The 24,994-nt window shown below is 43.1% G+C and overlaps 1 protein-coding gene across 1 annotated transcript in view; it reads left to right on the plus strand.

The window, feature by feature from the left end:
* Window positions 1-24,994, plus strand: part of FBN2 (fibrillin 2) — a 341,314-nt gene that overhangs the window by 236,242 nt on the left and 80,078 nt on the right. Inside the window, exons 42-45 of the mRNA XM_068246690.1 lie at window positions 922-990; window positions 4,296-4,421; window positions 8,413-8,538; window positions 24,701-24,826. Coding sequence (XP_068102791.1) covers window positions 922-990; window positions 4,296-4,421; window positions 8,413-8,538; window positions 24,701-24,826 — 447 coding nt within the window. The remainder of the gene's footprint in view (window positions 1-921; window positions 991-4,295; window positions 4,422-8,412; window positions 8,539-24,700; window positions 24,827-24,994) is intronic.

Consider the following 24,994-nt stretch of genomic DNA (forward strand, 5'->3'; position numbering starts at 1 on the left):
GCCGAATTGCAGGTCTAGGATGTGATGGACAAGGAGTCCACCCATTGGTGTGGGGTCAGGAGTTAACCGTTGGCTTGCTGGTTAGAAGAGACTAACGGCCACGGGGCACATCTCATCTAACTACTTCTAGCTTCTTCTAACTTAAACTTCCTGTATCTTTCTACAAATGCTGCATTGGTCTTAGTGTAACATAACATAGACTGTTCTTAAGACAAATCTGAGCCAGTCAGTACGATTGGACTTAAGATGCCATGAAACATAAGTTGAACTTCAGATTCCTGCTTTGCTGAGGCACCCTTAAAGACATATGCATTCTATTTCTGATGTTTGCCTGTGTTGCCAAATAAATCTACTTAGATATTTGAAGATGTCTGTAAGTACCCTCTATTTTCTGCTGCTGTGACGAATGTCAAGTTATCGCAATTCCTGCGATATGGTGCAGAAAGAAGGTGTGGTAACACCTAGCAACCACCAATTACCTTTTAACACATTCCACCAACATCTACCTAAAAGTGAAAGATACAATTTGGTGTACTGGCCATTAAAGTGGTATGAAACTCTAAATTACATTTTTGCTCTAAAATATTAAACATAGCAAAAATTTCTTTCAAGCATAAAACGACTGGTTTAATATCCCTTATAAGGTATATTTGCACGTATCTGCAACTAATTGTTGACACTGGTTTGTAGGACAAATTATCAAATTGTCTTGTAATTAACTAATTGCTATACAAACAAAGCAGAGAAGGTTTCTCTCTCCTCCACTTTACATAGGTCAGTTGAGAAAAGTTTATGAGGAAAAGCTTTAATGAATTGGGGACAATGTATATTGCCATTCTGTGTTAGTACAATTTCCTTTTGTTTTTATTTTATGTAATTCTTTTTCTATAGTAAAAAATTACCTTTTGTTGCACTTTAAAGTTAATTTCAGGAATCTTTGTGGAGAAATTCCTGGCTTCACCTTTGACATCCATACTGGGAAGGCTGTTGGTAAGTTACATCATCATTTTTGTTTGTTAATATATGGTCATTTTTGAGACAGTTTTGAGGCTCTAGCATAAAAGTGAAGGAAAGTAAGAGTGGAAGTCCTATAGTTTTGTACTGCTGACATTTTTGTGAGAACATTTTTTATTGGTTTTAATACTGGTAAATCAACATACAAACGTTACCCCATCAATTCTGCTAACATTTTACACAGAAATAACCCATTCACACATGTTCCCATCCTTCAAATGGAGCTTACAGCTTAATTTGCCTTTGACACTCTAGAGCCAATTTTAGGAAGGACACATTTATCTACTAGTTTGTTTTTAAAATATGGGAAGAAATCTGGGCTGCCCTAAATCATGTCTGCAGTATAGTATGTTAAATAGGTATGCATGTGTATATGAGAGCTCATGTATGCAGTCAGCCTGGTCAGCTAATATACCAGGGCTCCGATTTGCTGTGACAATTTCCTGCTTTAGCACATGATCATGACCTGCAAATGTATGTTTTACAAAACTATCACCTGATCAAATTGATCATTTGCTACTCCCTGAGTTCTCATAAAAAGAATATCACTTACTTTTAGAAAAGTAAAAGAATATCACTGGTGTTAAAGAGACTCTTGCACTTGTTGACACATAGAGGTATATTCACTAAACTACATTAATATCATACTTCACAACTTTTGAAGACAGAAAAAAGGGACATGGCAAAAGGAGGGCGTGGAAATTAAAACTGTGGGTGGAGCTAAATGTGCCAGATTAATTGACAGGCAACGCAGGCCAATGGACCGCTCTTTATGATGTGGTGGGCTTTATCTGACATGTGCCATAGTTAGAGGACCACTACTTTAGATAGATCTCACCAGAAGCCTGTTATTTCTCTGCTAGGTCACTACTGGAAGAGTGTAGAATCTTTCCATGTATTAATGTTCCCTTCATTGCCTTGGATCCTTTCCTCTAAGTTTCCCTTCTTGGTCTTTTCCGTCACACCTTTCAGCCTTCTTTGCTGTATGTCTGTCTGCAATAAATTTTCTCACTGCTCTTCTGTTTTTTTGTTTTTTTTTGCCTATGTCCTCTCTCCATTATTACTGCTTCAGCTAATTTTTATCTTTAATCCTCTTGCTAATTCTTTTACTGTTCAAAGATAATAACCGTGGCGCCCCAATTCTTTATGAGTACAATGCTGCCGTGTGTAGATGAATCCTCGCATCCAAACAGTCAATAATGTAGAGTAAACACAGCGCAGATATACTCTTCTGGGTAAAAGATATGTTTCTCCACTCCTCCACCTGTATACACTCAGTGTGCAAATAGAGCAAACAGGGAGGCTTTTAGTGGAAAGTATACAAACTTTTATTACTGGATAAAAAGGTATTTACAGGCAATCTGAGGATAGGCACTTACTTTAAGAGGGTCCTAATCCACTTAGGACCCTCCCTGGCTGATATCGCTTCCCACTCAAAGTGGTACTATGGCCCCTCAACTCGAACCTGTGTCCGTGCTACCGGCTCCTGTCCCGACTAGTTTCGGCTAATGCCGTCTTCAGGGGATAAACCCCCTGAAGACGGCATTAGCCGAAAGTTCGAATTATTTTACTGTGCTTACTTTCAAGGAACCCTCTGCTCTCTACAAGCTCATTGCTCTCTGCTATCAGCTCCTTTTAGTCCCCTCTCCATGTCTCACAGCTATTCTATCCTGTCACACACCGTCCTTACTATGCCACATAGCAGCTATGGCTCTCTGTGTCTCTCCTCAAGTCCAACTGCACGCTTCTCTATATCTTCAAGAGCCCGACTCCCTTAAGCATCCTACCCCCCTGAAGCTCCCTCTAGTGGGTCTTCTCTCTCAGGTCCTTTGCAGATGTGTGTCCATTCAGTAACTGCTGCTATTGCCCAAACTCTCCTTTGAGGGACATTTGATCAGTGCTGTGACTCAGCCTTCAAAGCAGTAGTGTCACGTGAAAATTGTGACAGGTGGCAGGTTCGTTATATAGATTTATGTGCATAGATCATGCATGTAAATTTTGCAGCGTGCATTAATAACATTTGGATAATGACCAGTAAAGCTTAAGTAGTTTAGTGAATATAACCTAAAACAAGCTGAATTCAGATTTCGAAATACAGGCTGTCCCCTACTTATAAACAGGTTCAGTTCCAGGAGATTGTTTGTTTCTGAATTTGTTTGTAAGTTGAGTTCTGTGTTGGTGAAAATTGATGAGTTACATTTGGACTTCTCTGGACCTGGGCATATAGTGTAAACTATGTTTTTTGGTTGTGCTTTTAAAGTGTTTTAAAGTACTTATGACTTAAACTACTTATAACAGCTTATAAAACACTTTAACATTTAACAACCAAAATATGTAATAAAAAAAAGTATTGTATATTTTGCAAATGCAGACAACTTTGTTTGTATCTCTGAAATGCTGTAAGTAGGGAACTGTCTGTACTAGACATTTCTATAGTTGTCCTGTTCTTTTCTAAACAGCCAAACCTGCACTCTGCCTTTAAGGCTTTAAAATTGAAAACATTCTACATGATTACATATTTGCATTGACATTTCTTTTCACTGCCCCTCACTGCTGTGCTCAATTGGTAACCCATTAGCAGCCACATATAGCAAAGCTGCCTTCCCCAGGGCTGTAATGCCGACATCCTCTTCGGAGTTCCGATCGCATGATATGACGTATGATCGTAACCCAGGTGATGGTGTCAGCCAGGCAGCGCCGCCCTATGGTTGAAGAGGGGTGATGAAAGAGTCTATTTCATTACACCTCTTCCACCCCCAGGCAGCGCTGCAATGCTGACACCATCCTCTGGGTTACGATGACGTCATTTCATGTGAACGGAACTCAGAAGAGGATGCTGGGAATGCAGCGCCGCCGGTGGATGAAGAGGAGAAGCTGATCAAGCCGCCCAGAACAGGTAAATATGAGAAGCTCCCTGCATTAGTCTGCATAGCTGCAATAGGCAACTAAACCGCATATGCAGACGCCCTAGCATGCATGATCTATCTCAAGATAATACATGCAGGGCTGCTAGTAGGTTAAGGAAAAGTAACACAATACAATGCGAAGCAGGATTCGGACATTCACTGCAGTTATACCGTATATGAATGCATGTAATTGTTTGTCTCACACTCAGCTAACAATGCTTTGAGATTTCTGCTGTTGCTGGAAATGTGGTCCACAGTTCGCAATAATGACAATATTATGTATACCGTAGTTTACAATGTAAAACAGAGGAGGAACACATCATATAGGCTTTACTGTAATGGTTTTTATACCCATTTTTATCTTCAATTTTTTAGATATTGATGAATGTAAAGAGATCCCAGGAATCTGTGCAAACGGTGTGTGCATCAATCAGATTGGCAGTTTCCGCTGTGAATGTCCAACAGGATTCAGCTACAATGATTTGCTCCTCATCTGTGAAGGTATTTTATTTTTAAAACATGTAATTAATGGAAAATAATTTAGAAACTTTTTAAAACTTGGAACTGCTGCAAGAACTTGTATTTCTCAGTTTGGATAAGGCAGGAATTTGCTAGTTGAAAGAGGACCAATAAGAATTAGTCATAAGTAACACATAGACAGGTCAGCGTATTCATGTCCCCAGTGACAGACCAGGTCACACTAACAGATCAGACACAAATAAAACATTAAACGTAAGTTAAAATATGGATGGGTATGTATATAGGTACTGTATGCTTGAAGGGGAGAATGATCCAATCCAGGGAAGGTAGTTTCTCTTTTTCTTGTTGTATTGTTTTCTCTTTTTGCTTTTGATAATAAAGTTTGCATAACCAACTATGATGTGAAAGGTAACCTATCCCAAGAGGGTGCTGATGAAGCACATTTTAATATTTGGATGGGTGGCACACTGAATTGGGGAAAAAAATGGGGAGCCTGGGAAGCAAAATTTAAAGATGCTTTTCTCTCAGCTATACTTATAGCTGAGAGAGTGTCCTATGCAGATGCATTGCCACCGGCTCCCGCCGTCCTCCCTGCCTCTCCCACACCTATCGCCCTCACCCATGCTGGTACCCAGTGCACTCATGGTGCACTGGGTGCCAGCATGGGTGAGGGTGACAGGTGGGGTTGCAGGGAGCACAGCGGGAGGCAGCAGCAATGCATCTGCATAGGCGGATGCTCTCTCAGCTATACTTAGTATAGCTGAGAGCTGCGGCGGGGGGCGACGTGTGTGGCGGCGGCTGGCGGGAGATCTTCAATTAAGTTGTTATTTAATAAGATCACAAGATAGAGGATATTGGTATCGGACCTTTTCCCGAAGATATTGGCGTGGGAACATTTTTTTAAAGGTACAGGTAAGTATTTCTGGTTAATTAAGAATAATAAAATACCTTTCTCGTTGTTGTGTTTTTATTTCATTTAACCCTTTATGGGAATGGGTAAGGGGTACTTTGTACCCCTATACTCATTTCTCCAGGAGGGGGGCAGGCATCTGGGGTCCCCTTCTTAAAGTGGACTCCCAAATGCCACTATGAACCCCCCCCCCCAGGGAGTCGTCGCCCCCACCTCCTCCTGGGGCACTTGAGGTGGGGAAGAGCCCCTTGTCCATGAATTCGACAAAGGGCTCTGGGGGAGAGGGAAAGGCTTGGCCGCCCCTCTCCCCCGGAGCCCCCCCATACCATAGACCATGCGGGCTGGTATAGCTCAGGGTGCGAAGCCCCAGTCGGCCGGGGATCCACATTCTGTCTATCCCAGCCTGCATGGGGACAAGTGGTTAAAGAGGCTCGGGAGGGGGACCCCACGCCAATTTTTTTTAATTTCCCACTATCAGCACAAAAAAAAATTATTTTTTTAAAAAAAAATATTGTTTCCCACTTTCTATTTAACATATCCTGCAAATTTGGTGTTGATAGGATGTAAGGGGCCTTTGCTATTAAAGAGACACTGAAGCGAAAAAAAATTATGATATTATGATTTGTATGTGTAGTACAGGTAAGAAATAAAACATTAAGATCAGATACATCAGTCTAATTGTTTCCAGTACAGGAAGAGTTAAGAAACTCCAGTTGTTATCTCTATGCAAAACAGCCATTAACCACCCTGGCGTTCTATTAAGATCGCCAGGGCGGCTGCGGGAGGTTTTTTTTTAATTAAAAAAAAACTATTCCATGCAGCCAACTGAAAGTTGGCTGCATGAAAGCCCATTAGAGGGCTCTCCGGAAGCGTAACTCCGATTGCCTCCGGCTGTTTTGCTTACCTCGTCGCCATAGCGACGAGCAGAATGACGTCATGGACGTCAGTCGACGACCTGACGTCAGCCGCCTCTGATCCAGCCCTTAGCGCTGGCCGGAACTGTTTGTTCCGGCTGCGCAGGGCTCGGGCGACTGGGGGACCCTCTTTCGCCGTTGCTCGCGGCGGATTGCCGCAGAGCAGCGGCGATCAGATAGCACACGCGGCTGGCAAAGTGCCGGTTGCGTGTGCTGCTTTTTATTTGGTCTAAATCGGCCCAGCAGGGCCTGAGCGGCACCCTCTGGCGGTAATGGACGAGCTGAGCTCGTCCATACCGCTAAGGTGGTTAAAGGGACTCCGAGCAGTGCAGAAACTATGGAAAGATTAGCATCATTTTAAAGCTCTCTTTCTCCTCTTTCCAATGATATATAAACCACCACCCTACACCTTTTAGTTTTTGCTATTTTCGCAATTGAAATTGCCGCGGCCGCGATTTCGATCGCGAAAATAGAGAAAACTAAAAGGCGTAGGGCAACGATGTAGGTGTCGTCAGAAAGAGGAGAAAGAGAGCTTTAAAATGATATCCATCTTTCCATAGTTATATTGTATTACACAGGGCGACTTTTTGTCAAAGTCAGCAGCTGCATTCAGCATAATGGAGCTGCTGACACTGGGGAAAGTGTCGTCCTGTGTAATACAATATAACTATGGCTTGATGGATATCATTTTAAAGCTCTCTTTCTCCTCTTTCTGACGACACCTAAATCGTTGCCCTACACCTTTTAGTTTTCTCTATTTTCGCGATCGAAATCGCGGTCGCGGCAATTTCAATCGCGAAAATAGCGAAAACTAAAAGACGTAGGGTGGTGGTTTATATATCATTGGAAAGAGGAGAAAGAGAGCTTTAAAATGATATGCATCTTTCCATAGTTTCTGCACTGCTCGGAGTCCCTTTAAGGTCTACGACTTTCAAAGTCGTGGAGAGGGCTGTTTTCTGACTTTTATTATCTCAACTGTTCCTGGACTATTTACTTTTTCTCTGCCAGAGGAGAGGTCATTAGTTCACAGACTGCTATGAAAGAATCATTTTGAATGCTGAGTGTTGTGTAATCTGCACATATTATAGAATGATGCAATGTTAGAAAAAACACTATATACCTGAAAATAAAAATATGAGAGTATTTTCTTTGCTGCTAATCTTCTAGTAATTATTCATAGTACAGAACCAATTCACTATATCATAATTTTTTTTCGCTTCAGTGTCTCTTTAACTGCTAAAGTCAGCGGGAATTATTTCACTAAGAACTGTCATTACCGCATTTAAATGTATACTTTGAAATTTTAAAATTGATTTTCTCAAAAACAATAAGGTCTTTTTGTAAAAAATGTTTCCTCTTCTTCCCACTGTTCTTCTCAACATACCTAGCAAATTCGGTATTCCTACCATGTAAGGGGGCTTTGCTATTAACTGCTAAAGTCGGCGGGAGATAATCACAAATTAATTTTTACCGTGATCCCCGCGATCACGACCGTGGTTGCATTCCAAATATTTGTAATCACGGCGACAAATACCAAAGCCGAATAGTGAAAAATTGCTCGTAAATCACGACTAATCTGTGATCATGGAAAATATCTGCCCATCACTACCCAAAGCAAACATGGCCTCACTGTTCTAGTGTTAAAGGGAACCAGAGACATTGGGGGAAGGCTTGTATACATACCTGGCGCTTCCTACAGCCCCATACGCATGGATCGCTCCCACGCCGCTGTCCTCTGCTGCCTGGATCCACCGGTACCGGGTCCCGTCATTGCCGAGAGTCGGCCAGTCGGCCGGCAGACGCGGCCAATTGTCCGCATCACACGGGGCTCCCTCCGTATACATACGCATGAGGCTGCCTACTGCGCAGCCTCATGTGTACGGGTATGGAGGGAGCCCCTGTGATGCGAACAATTGGCAGCGTCCGCCGGAAGTGACGGGATCCGGTACCGCCGATACAGGAAGCGGAGGATGGCGGCGTGGGAGCGATCCAGGCTCATGGGGCTGGAAGAAGCCGCAGGTATGTATAAAAGCTTGTTCTTTTTTTTATTACCGTTCCTCTCTGGTTCCCTTTAAGGGCACAGTTTCTAGAAAATAAGCCTCCAGTGTGTACTGTGTGGCCAAACTGTTGAACCACATGCCATCTTACATTTGTGCTTTGGCTAAATGTGATTTATTTGATATTTCAGACATTGATGAGTGCTCCAGTGGCGACTACTTCTGCCAGAGAAATGCAGATTGCTTAAACAGCCCTGGGAGTTACCGCTGTGAGTGCTCTGCTGGATTCAAGCTCCTGCCCAATGGTGCCTGCATTGGTAAGATGACTACTGTTATTTCTCTGCACTGCATTATGAACAGTTTTTCTTTCTTGCTTTCATAAGAAACAGTTAGGTTAACAGTTAATAGTTCACACAAAAAAAAAGCTGTCCAGCCCTGTCCTGTCATTTTTTTACAGTTTTGTATGTGTTTTGAATGGGTGTGTTCACACTTGAAAGGTATACATTTCTGCTCCAGTCCGGTCCTGTCAGTTATGTATCAGTTTTGCATGTGTTTCTATGGCTGTGTTCACACATAAAGGTGTACATTTCCAGCCCATTCAGGTAAAACTGATAGAAAACTGATGCAAAACTGACAGGACAGTACTGTACTGGACCAGAAAAGTACAAATTTAGTGATGAAAAATTATGACAATGCTAATATTCTTTTAGCATTAATTTGCGCGAACATAATGGTAAATTTGAATTTCGAGCGAAAATGCCATTCGAAAATTATTTCAAGTGATTCTTCAATTTTTTTCATGAATTTTCACACTAAATTAAATTATTTTTTTGCAGTTTTGAAAAGTAAAAGTACTGATTTTTTTGCAGTAAAATTACACATTTTTCATGTTTTCATGAATTTTCTTAAAATCGGAAATGCCATGTTTGATGCGAAAGTTACTTTGCTGAAAATTTGCAAGCAACACTGAAAATGTATGTGTGAACCAAGTCTAATACCAGGTTCTGTTACATTACCAGTCCTATTGCCTATAAATTGTTCCTGGATATGTTTAAAATACACTGGTCAGGTTCCTTGAAAAAACAAGCATATATTTGCTCCACCAGTCTACACACCATTCTTAGAATCAACGGACTCTAAATCTATTGAGCAAGAAAGGCTTAAAGTGGATCCGAGGTGAACGTTTACTCATTGCATAATTGTGTTCCTTTTCTATTGTTTATAGGGCATTCCTCAAGCCAAATACTTTTTTGTTTTTGTTTCAATACTTTAATTCCCTATAAACTAAATAAACCACGCCCACAGGGTTTCAGAGAGCTTTGGCAGTAGCAAGGGCTCATGGGAGCTCAGTCTGGGCAGGAGGAGGAGGAGGTGTTACTAGCCATTGATTTCAGAGGCAGAGTGGAGGAGGGAGGAGGGGGGATTAGGTTTTTTTTCACAGGCTGAGTGCTCAAGATACAGATAAGCCTGCCTCTGTGTAATGTTTACAAACAACATGGCTGCTGTCATTGTATCACAGGAAGAAATAATTATTTTCTATTAAAGCTGTTTGCAGCTAGATTTGCTGTGTAAACTATCTAAACTTTAGATAAGATATATAGACAAGTTACTTGTTTTAGTTAGTTTTTCATCTCGGATCCGCTTTAAGCTACAACACAGAACAGCGTAAAGCCAGTTCTCTGTAACCCTGCTGTGACATCGCTCTTGGGCCTACTTGGGTTTGAGCATAGAAATGTGAGATGTACTTCCATCAATGCTCCTCCGAAAGCTCAACAACAATAAGTTTCATGTGACTGCGCTGAAAGCCAAGCAAAACTAGGAGCAATGTCAGCTCATAGGAGAAGGGAAGGGGACATTGGCATGTTGCTCTGAAGAATGTCATGGTTTAACCGCTTTTTGACTACTAGATTGCTTTGAGAGTAGAAATGTTCCTCAATTCCTCCTGCAAAATCTTGGCAACAGTCATGTGTATTGCCCAGACATAAATCCAAACATAGATTTCTGTTTCTTATTTCGCCATGGGACACCATACTTCCTTGTTTTCTGAGTTTTGGTTTGTTAAGGCTACGTCTACACTGCACATTTCCACTGTGTGATATGCTGCAGTACACGGGAAAAAAATCATCCTTTCTATCACAAGAGATTGCAAATGCAGTTAACAAACTAGCCCAACTGTTCCGCACAGTGGAAAAACTCTGCAACCCGGCATGTCAAAAACTTAATATCGAGTCTTCAAAGGACCTCTGTGACCAATTTGCCCATTTCTTCACAGACAAAGTCTCAGCTATAAGGTCCGCCATCCAACTTAGAGCTAGTGTTGGGCGAACATCTAGATGTTCGGGTTCGGGCCGAACAGGCCGAACATGGCCGCGATGTTCGGGTGTTCGACCCGAACTCCGAACATAATGGAAGTCAATGGGGACCCGAACTTTTGTGCTTTGTAAAGCCTCCTTACATGCTACATACCCCAAATTTAAAGGGTATGTGCACCTTGGGAGTGGGTACAAGAGGGAAAAATTTTTTAGCAAAAAGAGCTTATAGTTTTTGAGAAAATCGATTTTAAAGTTTCAAAGGGAAAACTGTCTTTTAAATGCGGGAAATGTCTGTTTTCTTTGCACAGGTAACATGCTTTTTGTCGGCATGCAGTCATAAATGTAATACATATAAGAGGTTCCAGGAAAAGGGACCGGTAACGCTAACCCAGCAGCAGCACACGTGATGGAACAAGAGGAGGGTGGCGCAGGAGGAGAAGGCCACGCTTTGAGACACAACAACCCAGGCCTTGCATGAGGACAAGAAGCGTGCGGATAGCAATTTGCATTTTGTCGCCATGCAGTCATAAATGTAATACAGATGAGAGGTTCAATAAACAGGGACCGGAAATGCTAACCCATCACAGATGTTCATTGTTCATGTCACTTGGTTGGGGTCCGGGAGTGTTGCGTAGTCGTTTCCAATCCAGGATTGATTCATTTTAATTTGAGTCAGACGGTCTGCATTTTCTGTGGAGAGGCGGATACGCCGCCGATCTGTGACGATGCCTCCGGCAGCACTGAAACAGCGTTCCGACATAACGCTGGCTGCCGGGCAAGCCAGCACCTCTATTGCGTACATTGCCAGTTTGTGCCAGGTGTCTAGCTTCGATACCCAATAGTTGAAGGGTGCAGATGGATTGTTCAACACAGCTACGCCATCTGACATGTAGTCCTTGACCATCTTCTCCAGGCGATCGGTGTTGGAGGTGGATCTGCACGCTTGCTGTTCTGTGTGCTGCTGCATGGGTGTCAGAAAATGTTCCCACTCCAAGGACACTGCCGATACCATTCCCTTTTGGGCACTAGCTGCGGCTTGTGTTGTTTGCTGCCCTCCTGGTCGTCCTGGGTTTGTGGAAGTCAGTCTGTCGGCGTACAACTGGCTAGAGGAGGGGGAGGATGTCAATCTCCTCTCTAAAGTCTCCACAAGGGCCTGCTGGTATTCTTCCATTTTGACCTGTCTGGCTCTTTCTTCAAGCAGTTTTGGAACATTGTGTTTGTACCGTGGATCCAGAAGGGTATAAACCCAGTAATTGGTGTTGTCCAGAATGCGCACAATGCGTGGGTCTTGTTCAATGCAGTCCTAGGCCGAAGAGGTCATAGCCTAGGGTCACAAAACCTGTTTATTGGGCAATTTCAATGGTGGCGAGTCTGACGTACATAAATCGCAGCAATGGCCGTTAGCAAAGTCTGAATCTCACGAAATGTCTCATGCAGGTAGAAGACATATTGTTAGACTTGGGCTCCAAAGATGGGTTCCCTACATCTCTGCAAACCAGAGTTACAGGGCTCCAAATTTGGTAAAATCCCCCATAGGCTTTCATTGGGCCTCCTATTTACAGTTCCAAAATCTCACATCTTTTCAAAGGGCAATTACTCAGCAGTGGCAAATTTTCTAGCATTGTAGGGACCCTTAGGGGGAACATGACTGGTGAGTTTCGGGCCCCTAGGCCGAAGAGGTCATAGCCTAGGGTCACAAAAACCTGTTTATTGGGGCTATTTCAATGGTAGCGATGGTGACGTACATAAATCGCAGCAATGGCCGTTAGCAAAGTCTGAATCTCACGAAATGTCTCATGCAGGTAGAAGACATATTGTTAGACTTGGATTCCAAAGATGGGGTCCCTACATCTCTGCAAACCAGAGTTACAGGGGTCCAAAATTGGTAAAATCCCCAATAGGATTTCATTGGCTCCCTATTTCACTTTCCAAAATCTCACATCTTTTCAAAGGGCAATGGCTCAGCAGTACCAAATTTTCTAGCATTGTAGGGACCCTTAGGGGGAACATGACTGGTGAGTTTCGGGCCCCTAGGCCGAAGAGGTCATAGCCTAGGGTCACAAAAACCTGTTTATTGGGGCTATTTCAATGGTAGTGATGGTGACGTACATAAATCGCAGCAATGGCCGTTAGCAAAGTCTGAATCTCACGAAATGTCTCATGCAGGTAGAAGACATATTGTTAGACTTGGATTCCAAAGATGGGGTCCCTACATCTCTGCAAACCAGAGTTACAGGGGTCCAAAATTGGTAAAATCCCCCATAGGATTTCATTGGCTCCCTATTTCACTTTCCAAAATCTCACATCTTTTCAAAGGGCAATGGCTCAGCAGTACCAAATTTTCTAGTATTGTAGGGACCCTTAGGGGGAACATGACTGGTGAGTTTCGGGCCCCTAGGCCGAAGAGGTCATAGCCTAGGGTCACAAAAACCTGTTTATTGGGGCTATTTCAATGGTAGTGATGGTGACGTACATAAATCGCAGCAATGGCCGTTAGCAAAGTCTGAATCTCACGAAATGTCTCATGCAGGTAGAAGACATATTGTTAGACTTGGATTCCAAAGATGGGGTCCCTACATCTCTGCAAACCAGAGTTACAGGGGTCCAAAATTGGTAAAATCCCCCATAGGATTTCATTGGCTCCCTATTTCACTTTCCAAAATCTCACATCTTTTCAAAGGGCAATGGCTCAGCAGTACCAAATTTTCTAGCATTGTAGGGACCCTTAGGGGGAACATGACTGGTGAGTTTCGGGCCCCTAGGCCGAAGAGGTCATAGCCTAGGGTCACAAAAACCTGTTTATTGGGGCTATTTCAATGGTAGTGATGGTGACGTACATAAATCGCAGCAATGGCCGTTAGCAAAGTCTGAATCTCACGAAATGTCTCATGCAGGTAGAAGACATATTGTTAGACTTGGATTCCAAAGATGGGGTCCCTACATCTCTGCAAACCAGAGTTACAGGGGTCCAAAATTGGTAAAATCCCCCATAGGATTTCATTGGCTCCCTATTTCACTTTCCAAAATCTCACATCTTTTCAAAGGGCAATGGCTCAGCAGTACCAAATTTTCTAGCATTGTAGGGACCCTTAGGGGGATCATGACTGGTGAGTTTTGCCACTGCTGAGCCATTGCCCTTTGAAATGGTGTGAGATTTTGGAACGGTAAATAGGAGGCCCAATGAAAGCCTATGGGGGATTTTACCAATTTTGGACCCCTGTAACTCTGGTTTGCAGAGATGTAGGGACCCCATCTTTGGAATCTAAGTCTAACAATATGTCTTCTACCTGCATGAGACATTTCGTGAGATTCAGACGTTGCTAACGGCCATGGCTGAGATTTATGTACGCCACCATCACTACCATTGAAATAGCCCAAATAAACAGGTTTTTGTGACCCTAGGCTATGACCTCTTCGGCCTAGGGGCCCGAAACTCACCAGTCATGTTCCCCCTAAGGGTCCCTACAATGCTAGAAAATTTGGTACTGCTGAGCCATTGCCCTTTGAAAAGATGTGAGATTTTGGAAAGTGAAATAGGGAGCCAATGAAATCCTATGGGGGATTTTACCAATTTTGGACCCCTGTAACTCTGGTTTGCAGAGATGTAGGGACCCCATCTTTGGAATCCAAGTCTAACAATATGTCTTCTACCTGCATGAGACATTTCGTGAGATTCAGACTTTGCTAACGGCCATTGCTGCGATTTATGTACGTCACCATCACTACCATTGAAATAGCCCCAATAAACAGGTTTTTGTGACCCTAGGCTATGACCTCTTCGGCCTAGGGGCCCGAAACTCACCAGTCATGTTCCCCCTAAGGGTCCCTACAATACTAGAAAATTTGGTACTGCTGAGCCATTGCCCTTTGAAAAGATGTGAGATTTTGGAAAGTGAAATAGGGAGCCAATGAAATCCTATGGGGGATTTTACCAATTTTGGACCCCTGTAACTCTGGTTTGCAGAGATGTAGGGACCCCATCTTTGGAATCCAAGTCTAACAATATGTCTTCTACCTGCATGAGACATTTCGTGAGATTCAGACTTTGCTAACGGCCATTGCTGCGATTTATGTACGTCACCATCACTACCATTGAAATAGCCCCAATAAACAGGTTTTTGTGACCCTAGGCTATGACCTCTTCGGCCTAGGGGCCCGAAACTCACCAGTCATGTTCCCCCTAAGGGTCCCTACAATGCTAGAAAATTTGGTACTGCTGAGCCATTGCCCTTTGAAAAGATGTGAGATTTTGGAAAGTGAAATAGGGAGCCAATGAAATCCTATGGGGGATTTTACCAATTTTGGACCCCTGTAACTCTGGTTTGCAGAGATGTAGGGACCCCATCTTTGGAATCCAAGTCTAACAATATGTCTTCTACCTGCATGAGACATTTCGTGAGATTCAGACTTTGCTAACGGCCATTGCTGCGATTTATGTACGTCACCATCGCTACCATTGAAATAGCCCCAATAAACAGGTTTTTGTGACCCTAGGCTATGACCTCTTCGGCCTAGGGGCCTGAAACTCACCAGTCATGTTCCCCCTAAGGGTCCCTACAATGCTAGAAAATTTGCCACTGCTGAGTAATTGCCCTTTGAAAAGATGTGAGATTTTGGAACTGTAAATAGGAGGCCCAATGAAAGCCTATGGGGGATTTTACCAAATTTGGAGCCCTGTAACTCTGGTTTGCAGAGATGTAGGGAACCCATCTTTGGAGCCCAAGTCTAACAATATGTCTTCTACCTGCATGAGACATTTCGTGAGATTCAGACTTTGCTAACGGCCATTGCTGCGATTTATGTACGTCAGACTCGCCACCATTGAAATTGCCCAATAAACAGGTTTTGTGACCCTAGGCTATGACCTCTTCGGCCTAGGACTGCATTGAACAAGACCCACGCATTGTGCGCATTCTGGACAACACCAATTACTGGGTTTATACCCTTCTGGATCCACGGTACAAACACAATGTTCCAAAACTGCTTGAAGAAAGAGCCAGACAGGTCAAAATGGAAGAATACCAGCAGGCCCTTGTGGAGACTTTAGAGAGGAGATTGACATCCTCCCCCTCCTCTAGCCAGTTGTACGCCGACAGACTGACTTCCGCAAACCCAGGACGACCAGGAGGGCAGCAAACAACACAAGCCGCAGCTAGTGCCCAAAAGGGAATGGTATCGGCAGTGTCCTTGGAGTGGGAAAATTTTCTGACACCCATGCAGCAGCACACAGAACAGCAAGCGTGCAGATCCACCTCCAACACCGATCGCCTGGAGAAGATGGTCAAGGACTACATGTCAGATGGCGTAGCTGTGTTGAACAATCCATCTGCACCCTTCAACTATTGGGTATCGAAGCTAGACACCTGGCACAAACTGGCAATGTACGCAATAGAGGTGCTGGCTTGCCCGGCAGCCAGCGTTATGTCGGAACGCTGTTTCAGTGCTGCCGGAGGCATCGTCACAGATCGGCGGCGTATCCGCCTCTCCACAGAAAATGCAGACCGTCTGACTCAAATTAAAATGAATCAATCCTGGATTGGAAACGACTACGCAACACTCCCGGACCCCAACCAAGTAACATGAACAATGAACATCTGTGATGGGTTAGCGTTTCCGGTCCCTGTTTATTGAACCTCTCATCTGTATTACATTTATGACTGCATGGCGACAAAATGCAAATTGCTATCCGCACGCTTCTTGTCCTCATGCAAGGCCTGGATTGCTGTGTCTCAAAGCGTGGCCTTCTCCTCCTGCGCCACTCTCCTCTTGTTCCATCACGTGTGCTGCTGCTGGGTTAGCGTTACCGGTCCCTTTTCCTGGAACCTCTTATATGTATTACATTTATGACTGCATGCCGACAAAAAGCATGTTACCTGTGCAAAGAAAACAGACATTTCCCGCATTTAAAAGACAGTTTTCCCTTTGAAACTTTAAAATCGATTTTCTCAAAAACTATAAGCTCTTTTTGCTAAATTTTTTTTTTCCTCTTGTACCCACTCCCAAGGTGCACATACCCTGTAAATTTGGGGTATGTAGCATGTAAGGAGGCTTTACAAAGCACGAAGGTTCGGGTCCCCATTGACTTCCATTATGTTCGGAGTTCGGCCATGTTCGGCCCGAACCCGAACATCTAGATGTTCGCCCAACACTACACGTGACCCGTTCGGCCAATCACAGCGCTAGCCGAACGTTCGGGTAACGTTCGGCCATGCGCTCTTAGTTCGGCCATATGGCCGAACAGTTTGGCCGAACACCATCAGGTGTTCGGCCGAACCCGAACATCACCCGAACAGGGTGATGTTCTGCAGAACCCGAACAGTGGCGAACACTGTTCGCCCAACACTACTTAGAGCATCTGAGCCTAATATAGCGCCGAAGACCATTAGCAGAGACAATGTAACACCTTGGTCAAACTTCAAAGAAATTGATTAAGAAGTCACATCAAGCATCCTCCTTCACGTCCGCCTAATTACCTGTGACCTGGATCCTGGCCCAACACAGTTAATGTTGAACTGCTCCGACCTGTTCGTACCGGTATTCCTAAAAATTATTAACTGTTCCTTAAAATCAGGGATATTTCCTGCTTTACTGAAGGAAGCAATCATCAGGCCTCTCCTCAAAAAACCCTCCCTGGACCCAGATGCAATGACCAGCTACAGACCTGTCTCTAACCTCCCCTTTCTGGGCAAGCTAATTGAAAAAGCTGTCTACCTCCAGCTAGAAGCCAAAATCCTACAAAACAACAGTTATGACCCATTCCAGTCTGGCTTCAGGAAACACCACAGCACTGAAACTGCCCTCATCCAAATATGCAACCACCTGCTCATGGCAAGAGACAGAGGAGAGTGCTCGATCCTCATACTGCTAGACCTTTCTGCAGCCTTTGATACAGTTGACCATGACATCTTGATAAACAGGCTACAGGAATACTGCGGCATTGATGGCATAGTTCTTCAGTGGTTCCAATCCTTCTTGAGTGGCAGAACCCACAAAGTGTTTATGGGGCCCTTCCTGTCCACCCCTGTATCACTTAAGTATGGGGTGCCCCAGGGCTCAATCCTCTCTCCCCTGCTTTTCACTATTTACATGTTACCACTGGGAAAACTAATCCAAAAACATGGCCTGACATACCACTGCTATGCAGACGACACCCAACTATATCTTTCCTTCAAGCCTGGTGTGACAGACCCAACTCTAACTATAAACGCCTGCTTACGTGAACTACAGAAATGGTTGAATGACAACTGGCCAAAACTAAATGCAGACAAAACTGAAGTCCTTCTGATTGGAGGACAGAGCATGATAACAAAACAACTTAACTTGCAGTCTTCACCACTGGGAATAGGAGGCACGGATCTACGCAGCTCTGATCATGTGCGTAGCCTGGGAGTTCTAATTGATTGGGATTTAAACTTCAGAACTCAAATCTCTGCTGTGGTGAAATCATCCTATTTTCACCTGAAGAACATTGCAAAAATCAAGCACCTCATCCCCCCAGAAGATCTGCCAACCTTAGTCCACGCCTTCATCACATCCCTAATGGACTACTGCAATGCTCTTTACACTGGTCTTCCAAAAAAAGGCCTTGTACCGTCTACAGCTGATACAAAATACTGCTGCCAGACTGCTAACCAACCAACCCCGTCACTGCCACATAACGCCAGTCCTGCACTCCCTTCACTGGCTACCTATAGAATAGAGGGTCCTATTCAAGATCGGCCTACTGACATTTAAATCCCTGAATAATCTAGGCCCTGGATACATGAAAGATATGTTGCAGCTACGTAGCAATACCCGCGTTCTCAGATCAAAAGGTTCTAATAATCTAGTCATACCCAGAGTCCACCTGGAAACGTTTGGTCCCAGAGCCTTCTGTCATGCTGCCCCTATGTTTTGGAACTCCTTACCTCAACAGATCAGGACAGCTCCATCCCTGGACGTGTTTAAATGCAGACTGAAAACCCACCTGTTCAGTTTGGCATTTGCAGAAATATAACTTTTGTTGTGTGAATACTTCATCCTACTAATTACTGAATCTGAGAGAGCCTAAGCGCTTTGAGTCCTATGGGAGAAAAGCGCTATAGAAATGTTATTGTATTGTATATTATTGTATAGTACACACCACCAGCACTGCTGAACACCATACTGATGGCCCCATCCATAATGTGCTGCAGTATGGGAATGGCAAATATGTATTTCTATGCAATGTTTGATATGCTTGTAGATCTTGCAGACTGTGAACATTTGTCTGGAACTTCTCAGGATACATCCAGCAAAAATGTTGTATAAAATCACATACCTACGACTGTCAGTCCCGTTAAGCAGGGAGGGATTTCGTCCTCCTTTGCCCCCCAGAACGCTCCATATTTGCTTAACCTTGGAGGTTGGGGCCTGTGAACCTGAAGTATTCAACCTTATGCCTGCACAGTTTGAATCTGGGATTAGCGATGGCCCTGACTAGGAGAAGCATTTGATCAGTTTGATCAGCTGATAGATTTGTAAGGTCCTGATTTGCTGTGATGGCTTCCTGGTTTAACACATGATCAGGACCAGCAAATTAGAACCTTACAAATCTATCAGCTGATCAAACTGATCACCTGCTTCTCCATGAGTTCTCCTAAGCAGGGCCATCCCTATCTGGGATTGTCCAAATGCAGACGCAATTTGAGGCATTGTGATTGTTTATCACTATGCCTCCACAACTTGCTCACTTTCTCAGTTTGTTAAAATGTTTTTATTGCAGTCTGTGTTCATTTGGGAAGTATAATTTGCATTTCCTGTACTTTAGGCCAGCTTAGGGTTATGTACCCTGCACTGAAATAAAAAAGTATCAAGGAGAAATAAAAGGATGTCTAATTTTAGTTGGGTTGGGGCACAAGGGCAGCATTATAATAATGTCTAGCTTGGGGTTGGGTCACGGCGCGTCCGAATTTTTGATGCAAGACCTGGGAATTTCTAAGTACACCCCTGGTCACAATCAGACATCTCAGCAGACAAATGCACAGTTGAGGATATTGTATATTCTTCATGTAGAATCAGCCAACATATTATTTTGTACTGTCATGGAAACGATTACTAATAAAGCATATATAAGTAAGTATAGATTAGCTTCACCCATATATGAGTGCCATCATGATGTAACAGATAGCCACAGAGTCATCATTGTGGGTGAGTCCCATTCATATTATCCCCAGCTGAGCAGGAAAAAAGCTCCCCCGAAATGACTGCGGTAGTGGGAGCTACGTGAAGCTGAAAGATGTCGGCTATTGTTGTATTTTTTCCATTAGTTGTCTGCCATGTGACTTCCATCTTGTGAATTACATGTAAATTCTGGAATTTGCATCCATCATGAGAGTCTAGATCACAGTAAAAGGCAGATCTCCTACATTCCATATGCTGCAACTGATAGGTCTTACCGAGATAATATGAGACAGCTGCTGTGTGATTGCCACCATATATTCCATATCTTTTATGCTCATATGGATAGACAAACATCTTTTTCTCACTAACTTGCAGATTTCTAAAAAAATGTGACATCTCAGCAGAGTTTTTTTGTTTATATTTGAAACATTTGAATTGCTTTTTGCTGTGACTGGTTTCTGTACATTTTGAGTCTTCTATGTGACTCCTACATTCTTAGACCATATACAGTTCTGCTTGAAAGTTTGTAAACCCTTTACATTTTCTACATTTTGATAGGAATGAGGCATAACAATTTAAAAAATAATCTTATTTTCAAGTTCTAAAGATAGATGAAGAAAACCTAGTAAAGCAAATTATGGTAAACAAAAATTCTTATATTTGGTAATTAATTTATTTAAAAAAAATGGATACAGTATCTGTGTGTGGCAAATGTGATTTAATTGTGCGCTCAGTATTTTGATTCCCCCACTTCATCCTTGTACAGCAATAACTGCCACTAAATGTTTGTTGATCAGTCCTGCACATTGGGAAAGTATGCATATTCCTCCACACAGAACAGTGTTAGACATTTGCTTGTTTTGGGCTTCCTCATTTAAACCTGTTGCTTTTGGTCATTCTACAACATTACAATTGAATTAAGATCAGGACATTGTTATTTCAGAACATTCACTTTATTCTTCTACTTTAACCATTCTTTGGTAGAACATCTTACGTTCTCAGACAAATATGTTGACATTTTCATTTAAAATTCTGTTGTATAGCTAAGAATTCATTGTTCCTTTATGATGGCAAGCTGTCAGGCCCAAATGCAGCAAAAACAGGCCCAACTCAGAACACACTTCCATCACCATGTTTCACAGATGGCATATGGTTCTTATGCTGGAATACAGTGTTTTTTCTTTCTCCAAATGTAATACTTGTCAATACTTGCAATCGGCAGAGATTGACTCCAGTAGAGGCAGAGTTACAGTGCCTCTTACAGGAAGCACTCCCCGATTTCTGCCCTGGGATTTTGGGGGTATAAAACCCTCGTTCTGCCGCGGGAATGCTGTGTTTCAGCTCTACTCATATTGCTTAAGATAAATAGCCTGTAAAAAGAAGAATTTATTTTGGCTTCAGACTCTCTTTAAGCTTTTATTTTGGCTTACCCCATATGCAGAACATTCTTCCAGTGTCTTTTTGATTTGTCCACATGATCTTTAGCAAACTGTAGACAGTCAGCAGTATTTTTGGGAGTGGCTTTCTCCTTGCTACCCTTCCATACACACCATTGCTGTTTAATGTCTTCCTGATGGTGGACTCATAAGCATTCAATGTGAGACAGGCCTTCAGTCGTTTAGAAGTTACCCTAGGTTTCTCTGTAACTTCTCAAACTATCACATATGTTGGAGTTATCTTTAATGGTTGCTCACTTCTTGGTAGGGTTATAATGTTATTGGCTTTATGTTATTTAGGTTAAAGTTTGCTGACTGATTCACATGTATAGGAAGAGTTGGAATTTTTTTTGTTTGTGCTCCATGCAGATCATTACTCGCGCATGGATATAGACATTACTGGGTAGTATGAACTTTAAAGATTACTGGAGCTGGAGGCAAAATAGAGTAGAAATATAATGTTTGATAACATTAACCACTTTAGCCTTCAGGACGTAGCTCCTACGTTCAAATATGCATGCTGGACATAGGAGCTATGTCTATGGGAAAACGGAGCCGCCGGGGTGTGCAGGCCGCCCGTTAGCCTGGAGATCAATGAATGGGAAAGCAGTTCCCATTCATTGATCTAAGTCCCTAGAACGATCACTGGCTTCTATGGAGAAGCCGCAATTGTTCTGTTACACATCCTCTTTTCACTTCCTGTAAGTACGTTTACAGGAAGCCAAAAAAAATGACTGTATAAATAGTAAAACTACTGAAGCTGAAGCTTATTGGGGAGGCTGCGGCTCTCAAGGGATCGCGGCTAGGTAACGTAATCGGTGGCGATCGGGGGGATCAGAAGGGTGCGGGGGACTTGGAGAACAATGGTAGCTAGCCTAATGCTAGCTACAAAGGCTACAACAACTTTAATTCAAAAAATCCCTCCCGTGGACGCAGCCTCAGAAACTGCATACCGCCAGGGAGGTTAAACTGAATAGACATTTTTACATTTAAAATTAACTGTTTACCTCCCACACACCCAAAAATATTTAAATAAAATTTTTAATTAGAAAAAAATTACAAAAAAAAACATAAATAGTTACCTATTTATTTATTTATTTATTTGTTGTATTTATAAAGCGCCAACATATTACGCAGCGCTGGACATTAATTTAGGTTACAGACAATATTTAGGGGTGACATACAGCAAAAGGACAATACAGGAATACAAGAAAACCAGATCACACAGCACAGTATGAGTACAAGGTAATGCTTAGTCGGTCACTGGATGGGAGCATGGAGTTAGGCAAGTTAGGTTCACTCAAATGCATAGCATTGGTGCACAGTAATAGAGGTGCATGATCAGGTAGGACACAAAAGGAGTGAGGACCCTGCCCAAAGGCTTACAATCTAGAGGGAGAGGTAGGGACACGAGAGGTAGGGGACCAGAGTTCGGCTGTGGGTTTAGAGCAATTGTGAGGGGTGGTAGGCAAGAGTGAAAAGGTGAGTTTTGAGGGCCTTCTTGAAGGTGTTGAAGGAGGGGGCTGCCCTAATGGGTGGAGGTAGGGAGTTCCATAGTGTCGGAGCGGCTCTTGAGAAGTCTTGGAGGCGTGCATGGGACTGGGTGATGCGGGGGACGGTCAGGCGAAGTTCATTGGAGGAGCGGAGTGAGCGGCTTGGTGTGTATCTCTGAGTAAGATCAGAAATGTAGGTTGGACAGGTTTTGTGGATGGATTTGTAGGTCAGACACAATATCTTGAATCTGATTCTGGACTGGATAGGAAGCCAGTGGAGGGATTCACGGAGGGGAGCCGCCCTGGTGGAGCGATGGGAGGAGTGGATAATTCTGGCAGCCGCATTCATGATGGACTGCAGTGGGGCTATTCGGGTCTTAGGGAGTCCAGACAGAAGGGCATTGCAGTAGTCGAGGCGGGAAATTATGAGGGCATGGATGAGGAGTTTGGTGGTGGCAGGGGTCAGGAAAGGGCGAATCTTACAGATGTTACGAAGGTGGAAGTTGCAGGACTTTGTGAGGTTTTGGATGTGGGGAGTGAAGGAGAGTGCGGAGTCTAGGGTGACACCCAGACAGCGGGCTTGAGAGGTAGGGTGAATAGTAGTGTGGTTAACAGTGACCTGCACATCTGGGAGGTCCAGGGATGACCGGGGTGGGAAGATCATAAATCCCGCTTTGTCTAGATTTAGTTTTAGGAACCTAGCGGACATCCAGAAGGAGATGGCAGATAGGCAGGAGGAGACCTTGTCCATGGTAGTGGTGGATATGTCAGGGGTGTGGAGATAGATTTGGGTGTCATCTGCATACAGATGATAGTTAAAACCCATGGAGGAGATAACCTTGCCAATGGAGGATGTGTATAGGGAGAACAGTAGGGGGCCAAGGACCGAGCCTTGGGGGACTCCCACTGAGAGGTGGTTGGGGGTGGACGAGGACTCATTGAAGGAGGTCGTGAAGGAGCGGTTGGAGAGGTAGGATGAAAGCCAGGTCAGGGTGAGATCGTGAATGCCCATGGATTGGAGGGACTGGAGGAGTAGGGGATGATCTACTGTATCAAAAGCTGCTGAAAGGTCAAGGAGGAGGAGAATGGTGTATTTACCTTCAGCTTTAGCTAAGGCAAGGTCATTGACCACTTTGGTGAGAGCCGTTTCGGTTGAGTGGGCAGGCCAAAATCCAGATTGCAGTGGGTCTAGTAGTGAGTACCTAAGGGTCTGAAGTTTTTTTAATATGCATGTCAAGAGGTAAATTACTAATATTTTTTAAATTATAAGGTTGTAAATAGTGATGGACGCAAAACTGAAAAAATGCACCTTTATTTCCAAATAAAATATTGGCGCCATACAATGTGATAGGGGCATAATTTAAATGGTGTAATAACTGGGAAAATGGGCAAATAAATTATGTGGGTTTTAATTATGGTAGCATGTATTATTTTAAATCTATAACGGCTGAAAACTTACAAATCCTTAATTTTTTCCATTTTTTTCTTAATATTCCCGTTAAAATGCATTTAGAGTAAAATATTTCTTAGAAAAATGTACCACACAAAGAAAGCCTGATTGGTGGCGGAAAAAACAAGATATAGATTATTTCATTGTGATAATTAGTGATAAAGTTATTGGTGAATGAATGGGAGGTGAAAATTGCTTGGAGGCATAAGGGGAAAAAACACTAAAGGCTGAAGTGGTTAAAGTACTGATTTATGAAATTGCATTTTTTGGAGTTTCACTTTAAATGTATATGGTGGATGCTATATTCTGGGAGTTGCGCAGTCTTCCCCACAATAAATAGCAGGAAGATCATAAACTTGTGTTTTGTTTACTTACACTCAACTTAGTAACCTAAAAACATCTGTTTACATCTTTTTTTTCCTATTTGAAACAAAGGTCTCTTTCTGAAGTACTGTCATAACAGATCTCTGTATACAGCGCATGACATAGACTTTATAAGAGGAAAGGAATAAAGCCAATGTTTAATGCATTTCTATGCACAGGAAAAGTGTGTTTCCATTAGCAAATTTCAGCCTTTGGGCTGTACCAGACTCTCCTATTCATTGTCCAACAACATGTGTTTTATATGTATCTCATCCATCCCACAGATCGCAATGAATGCCTGGAAATTCCCAATGTTTGCAGTCACGGTGTGTGTGAGGACACATTGGGCAGTTATCGCTGCATATGTAACAATGGCTTCAAGGCTTCTCCTGATCGGACTATGTGTATGGGTACGTATAACATCCATTTAGACCTCCAGCATTGTGAACAGGCCCAAAGTAAGGAAGGTATCCCAGATAGAACTATTCATTTGGAGTTTAATTGGAAATTCAGCCCCATTAGAACTTCAGTTTCTGCATGGAGATAATAGGTTTTGTCTGTATTTATGTGGAATTACA

The sequence above is a fragment of the Hyperolius riggenbachi genome, chromosome 1 (genome assembly GCF_040937935.1).
Source record: "Hyperolius riggenbachi isolate aHypRig1 chromosome 1, aHypRig1.pri, whole genome shotgun sequence".
Lineage (NCBI taxonomy): Eukaryota > Metazoa > Chordata > Amphibia > Anura > Hyperoliidae > Hyperolius > Hyperolius riggenbachi.